The sequence below is a fragment of the Micropterus salmoides genome, unplaced genomic scaffold (assembly GCF_014851395.1).
Source record: "Micropterus salmoides isolate LMB-PRFRI ecotype aquatic unplaced genomic scaffold, ASM1485139v1 Ms_hic_scaffold_10, whole genome shotgun sequence".
Taxonomy (NCBI): Eukaryota; Metazoa; Chordata; class Actinopteri; order Centrarchiformes; family Centrarchidae; genus Micropterus; species Micropterus salmoides.
Genome location: NW_024040041.1, coordinates 34,833,567 through 34,839,775, shown reverse-complemented (window position 1 = coordinate 34,839,775; position 6,209 = coordinate 34,833,567). Strand labels below are relative to the sequence as shown.

General features: G+C 42.2%; 1 protein-coding gene across 1 annotated transcript; it reads left to right on the top strand.

The window, feature by feature from the left end:
* Positions 1 to 511: 511 nt before the first annotated feature.
* On the top strand, positions 512 to 5,514 carry LOC119918168 (deoxyribonuclease-2-alpha-like). The gene is made up of 6 exons (XM_038738756.1): positions 512 to 673; positions 772 to 949; positions 2,074 to 2,152; positions 2,913 to 3,077; positions 3,172 to 3,357; positions 3,574 to 5,514. The coding sequence occupies exons 1-6, from the start codon at positions 564 to 566 to the stop codon at positions 4,083 to 4,085; spliced, it is 1,230 nt and encodes a 409-aa protein (XP_038594684.1). The 5' UTR covers positions 512 to 563; the 3' UTR covers positions 4,086 to 5,514.
* The last annotated feature ends 695 nt before the right edge of the window (positions 5,515 to 6,209 follow it).

Genomic DNA, 6,209 nt, shown 5'->3' with positions numbered 1-6,209 from the left:
ATGAGGTTGCATACAGAGGGAGAGAAAGTAGAGGAGAGAGGAGCTCAGTGCATCATAGGAAATCCCCCGGCAGTCTAGGCCTATAGCAGCATAACTAAGGGACGGTTCAGTATCTTTAGCATACAGGTTTGCCTCATTGTCTAAATAATTCAACACAGAGCTCCAGCTGGAAGAATCCTGCTTAGTCAGTACATCTGAAAACCATCACATTACATTTATTCATTTAGCTGACGCTTTTATCCAAAGCAACTTACAATTGCTATACATGTCAGAGGTCGCACGCCTCTGGAGTAACTAAGGGTTAAGTGTCTTGCTCAGGAACACATTGGTGGATGTGTCACAGTGGGGAATCGAACCCTAGTCTCTCACACCAAAGCATGTGTCTCATCCACTGCCCCATCACCACCCCCACTGAAATAAAGAACTCTTTTCCATGCATACTCGTTTAGTTGTTCAAAGTGGGTTTAAAGTTCTTCTTTGATCCTAGAAATTCTAGTTCCTTTGCAGTTTCTACAGAAAGCTGATTGTGGGTCAGACATCAGGCTGCTGTGAAAGGTGCTGACATGAAGTTTCAGGGAATCATGTGGAGGTTGGTCCTGACTGTCAGTCTGCTCTGCTGGAGATCTGAGGGCCGAGTGACCTGCAGAAATATCACCAGTGGTGAAGTGGACTGGTGAGGCAGCTCATAGTGAACCTTGGTTGATCTAAGGAACATTTCCTCTGAGTCTGAGTCTGATTCTTTCTGACCGTCTGTCATCTGTTTGTCATCAGGTTCATCTTATACAAGGAACCCAATATAACTAAAAATCGAACTGGTCTGAGGTATGTTTACATTGATTCAACAACAAAACTGCCTGCAACTGTCTATGAGAACATCAAGGATCCAGAAGGCGTCCTGGCAAACACCCTGCAGCCTCTCTTTACTTCAATGGTGAGAGTCGTTGGTCCGGTCCTCCTAATACCTGATCTCTGAGAGCAAAATGTAAACCTAACACAGACAGGTTCATCTGAGTCCAGCTGTAAACCACCTGAGTGAGCTTCATTAAAGCTCTAGAACTGTATGGTAACACAGACCCGCAGGGACTGAACCAGAGTGACTCCAGTTTCCAGCTCTCCACCAGCTGAGGGTAAAGATGGTCTGACAGAATATAGCTTTCATAAAACAGATGAAGTGAAAGGTGTTCCTCGTGCCAATGATCCACCTCTGTCTGTGTGACATGGGCAGTGAGGTGAACATGGCAGGTAATAAATGCAGAGTGTGCTGCTAACTGCTGGACTGGCAGGTTCTGAGTTAAAGGTCAGGTTTATTTATCCTGGGAGTCTGATGGGGGCTCATGGTGCTGGACTCAGCCCCTCTCTCTCCACACCCTGCCTGCCTCTCTGCTGTAGGCTGTCAAAGTCAGAAGACTGCACCAAAGACAAAGGGAGTGTAGTGTTCAATATATGTGCATTTGACTCATAACAGTTCAAAATAGCAATATAGCAGCAGGACAGAGGGTCAGTGACCTCCTAAGGGGAGAGCAGTGATTGGTGGTTATGTAGGGATTGAACCCTTCTATAGAATTTGACCTCTGACCCCTTGTTTTGTTACCTCAGAATAGTACTGTACCCTCCTATGGGTTTGACCTTTTACTTTGCAGACTCAAACCCTTCTATGGTACCTAACAGATACTAAACATGTCCTATATAAGCTGTGTTCGATGTACAGAGAGACAGAGTGGCCATCGGGCTGGGTCTCTCTCCAAGCTGCTGCAGAGCTTGTAATTGATGCTGAACTCCTTGATTTAATAAACCTTTATGATCAAGAACAGTGTCAAGTGGGTTTCTTCTCAACACATCATCGCAGCATTATTGTTCAGACACCACAGGAGTATTCAGACAGCGGTCGTCTTCTGCTGCTGAAATTTCCCCTGTAACTTAAATAAAACACAAAGCTTATTAGAGCAACAATGCAAATATTGTGTGATATGAGAAGTAGAAGGTTAAATAATGTTGTGGTTGGACATTGTGAGTAATTCAGACTTGCTGTGTTAATGAATCCTTTTCCTTCTCCTCCTTCTGAACTATTTGTAGTCATCAAACTTTGGATTCATCAGCTACAGCGACCAGCCTCCAGGGAGTAATGCTGGTTCTGACTATGGCCACAGTAAAGGTAAGAAAACAGACTGAGAACATGTCGCCATTATTTATGGGACAGATTCGGAACCAGGTGGAGTGGAAACATATAAACCCAGGCAGACAGACAGCATCAGAGACAGTCAGACAATCTACAGATTTCTATCATCTGGTGTGATGGAGATGCTGCCGGAGAGCGTCGTCTTCCACGTTACTGTCAGTGAGCCTCTGCACCGAGCATCCTCACCAGCTGGTGGCAGTAAAGACTGGAAGAGGAACCAAAACGTCTGTCCTGAATCATTTGGATCTGAGAGAAGATCTCTGCTGGACAGACTAATGAATTCACAGTTTGCAGGTTTATGAGCATGCAGACGGATCATTCAGCGTATTAAAGCACAGGTCCCTAAAACAGAGAGAGCACTCGCTCACGTCAGAAGACTTCTCTGACCTTCAGGGAAAAGTCCAGGTTCACACAGCAAAGGTTTAATGAGCCAGATGATTTAGATTCATTCAGTGTTTTAGTGGAAGAGCTGATGGGTCAGGATCTGACTGACTGAGTGAGTTCAGTCCTCTGATTGGAGCACACTGTAACAGAGGAACATGATCTGTGTGTTGATTGGTCTGTTAAGACGTTCTGGTTATTGAGCTGGCTATAATCTAACTTCAGTGAGTCCGTCCTCAGAGGACCTGAGGCAGAACACTGCACGTTAGCTCACTCCTGTCAGTGTGTGGGTGTGAAGGAGGGCGAAACTGTACAGCATTTCCTGACCTGCTGTCTAACTGTTCTTGTTCCCCAGGAGTTGTGATGGTGGAGAAAGACAAGACAGGAGTCTGGCTGCTGCACAGCACACCACAGTTCCCTTTCAGTAGAAACACCAAGACATTCTGGCCTGACAGCGGAGCGAAAAATGCTCAGATGTTTATCTGTGTGACGTTCCCCTACAAAGAGTTCGAGCAAATAGGTACAGAGCTGTGAAACACAGTGAATGGGAAGATATTCACTGCGGTAGTTGAGTTGAATGTGTCAGTAAATGTGTCACGTTGTTCTGTTTTCAGGTAAACACCTGCAGTACATCAGAGCTTTCCCATTTGACAGTCAGGTTCCAGGCAACTTTCATCCAGAACTGAGGGACGCTGCAGACAAGGTCCAAAGTCCTCCGCCCAAAACGTTCCAGGAGCTGAGATCAGAAAAGGGACAGATTTTTCGCAGCTTTGCTAAACAACAGTCAGACGAGCCAGGAGGTGAGACGTTTGTAACACATTTTTTGTTGTTAATTTTCGTTGATTTTATGAATCCCACCTTTTTCCTCTCTTCCTGTTGTCTTTGTTACTCTGGTGCCAGTAAAGCTGAAATCAAACTCAGGGATAAAATTAGAACTGAATCAGCTTCTGTTGGCTAATGATGGTTTAAAGTCTCTGCAACCTGACCTGAGCTTCTGCTTCTTCTTCTTCTTGCAGTTGGAGATCTTTACGTCACTATTGCAAAAGGACTCGGCAGTGATCTGCATGTCCAACACTGGAGCTGCCAGAATGACCGTTCCTATTGTGGATTTGACCAAAAAGTTTTAAATATTAAAAATATAGAAACTCCTCTGGGTACCTGGGGCACATGTGATCATTCAAAGTGGTGTGTAGCTACAAATCCAAGTACACCTTGGAGCTGTGTTGCTGATATGAACAGGGCAAAAACCCAGTACCAGAGGCGTGGAGGGGCGCTGTGCATTAAGAATGAACAAGTGCAGAAAAGGTTTCTTAAGTTTGTTGTGGGCATTGAGGACTGTTCCACTACAGAGAGGAAGAGGAAAATCAGTTCCTCTGAGTCAGAATGTTTCCTTTTGGAGAAGAGGGAGAAATTCGGTCTTGGTTTTGTTCCTTTCCTGAACAGAGCTCACCTGGCAGGCTCGGACTCTGAAGTCCGGTTCTTCTCTGTCCTGTTTTCTGTGGTGCTGATTTATCTTTTTCAAAGCTGAGGTGAATCCTGTCCTGCTTTTCTGAATCTACGGGCTGATAAAAACAGGTGGACTCACAGCAACACACAGACGTGATGCTGAGCTGAGAGAGCAGAGACACGTCGCCCCAGAAGTCTGGATCCCTCAGAGACCAGATAATATTCACACAGATTCAGCATCACATCGTACACGGGTCTCTCTGAGTCCAGAACCACCATGAACCATCACATCAACATGTTTGGACTGCCGTTACTTAGCTAAGCATGTTTAAAACCTTTTTCCAAACATTTACTGGAACTAAGTCACAAATATTAAATCTAAATATTCTATATAATCAATTTAACAGTCATTTAAAGGAGATATTACTCAACAGTCAATGTTTTTTATAATTAAAACTGATTTTGACTATATGAATCTTTAATCTCTAATGATTAATAACCAAAGAGTACGAATTAAAGAAATTATACTTAATGTGATTTGAACAAAGGATTTTAGATCATCACAAAACTTCATCAGTAAACTCAATATCTCTAATCACAGTATCAAGTTTCTGGTTCAGTTGGGCAACATTAAATTTCTCAGTATATCACAACTATTATTTTCAAGTTAAGAGCAGAACGCGTGTGAAACAAGATTCGGTGATGAAATTACGTAGTAGCATTAGCTACATTAGCAATATTAGCTTTGTCGCGTTAGCTAACTAAGGTGACTGAATTTATTTTCCGTTCTTTCAAATCTGATTTCCGTGTCAACTTTTAAATTCAGAAACTACACTAACACTTTCTATTTCACCATTCACAGGTTAACAACGCAGCCTAAATATAAGATTGTGTTTAACTAGAAAAATGCTCGTCTGAGAGACAATACAGCTGTTTTTTCATTGTTCATTTCATACGAAAATCCTCAGCCAAAACTAAATTAGCCTACAATAAACGACAGAATAATAGAACATGACCCAATTAGAGAGGGGTATCAGTACCAGTATCTTTGTTTTACTATTCTTCAGACCATAAAATGCTTTGATAAAGGCCTAATGTTTGATTTCTATTTGGAAATGCTGTATTTGTGTTTTCTTTAGACCACTTGTCTTTGTGAATGTATTATGTTCCAGGTACAAGATATAAGTCTGTTTTTCACAAATAGCTGAACCAGTCAATGTCTTAAATGTAATGTCTTATTTTAAATCTAACCAAAATAATTTGGTTAGATTTGAGGTGTGGCGATGGAGCAGTGGATAAGACAAAACAAAAAGTTTAAGAACAGCCCACAGGCAAGATGTCCGCATAAGAAAATCCAAGTGCCACATGCAGGGGGGCCGCCAGGAATTTTGGGCCCCATGACAAAAAAAATCTAAATTGGACCCCCTCTGCACAGCTGTTGTCGCCACTTCTCTAGGACCTAAGTGTCCCATCAAAAGCTTTACATAACTCTAATTAAAGGCTTGAAAGTGTCTGGCTTCTTGCAGTTCAATATTAGTACTAGCACAATATTTACTGCTGGTGATACGTGCAAGTCTGCATACAGGAGGCAGTTCACTATTTGCTTCTCAAATAAATTGCCCTTCATGATGGGAATAATAAAATCTGCATCTATAGATATCATTTAACAGCCATAATGATCATTATGTGAAAAAATAGTTTGTCATTAAGAAGTAGTTCATTTTCTTTGTTGTTATGGTAAAAAGAGCAAGAGAGCCAGAGAAATCCCCACAGCCTCCCTGGAATGATGCTAACTCATTAACACAGAGCTGCTCACCTTCCTCACTGGGACAGGGAGGCTGGGCTGCTGCTGACTCATCTTCATTAATCATTAATTTTATTATTATATTTGAAATATATTTATACTCAGTGATCGTTAATATAATGTATAATATAATTTGATATTAGTATACAATTGTCCTAACTTTCCCCCCCTATACGGCGCCCATGGCCACACGTCAAGTCTTTGAATGTTGTGAAACAACTATTTAATTGTTTAACAGCTTCTCTCAGGTGATCTGTGCAGCTGGACACAGGAGAGGTGTCGTCACCAACATGAGCGTCTACGAGGTTGTAACCGCTGACTCGGCATCTGATGCACGTGGGATAATACGAGTAAGTAAATCCAAGTTTTTTAATTTACATTTAATTTACATATAAATCCTGA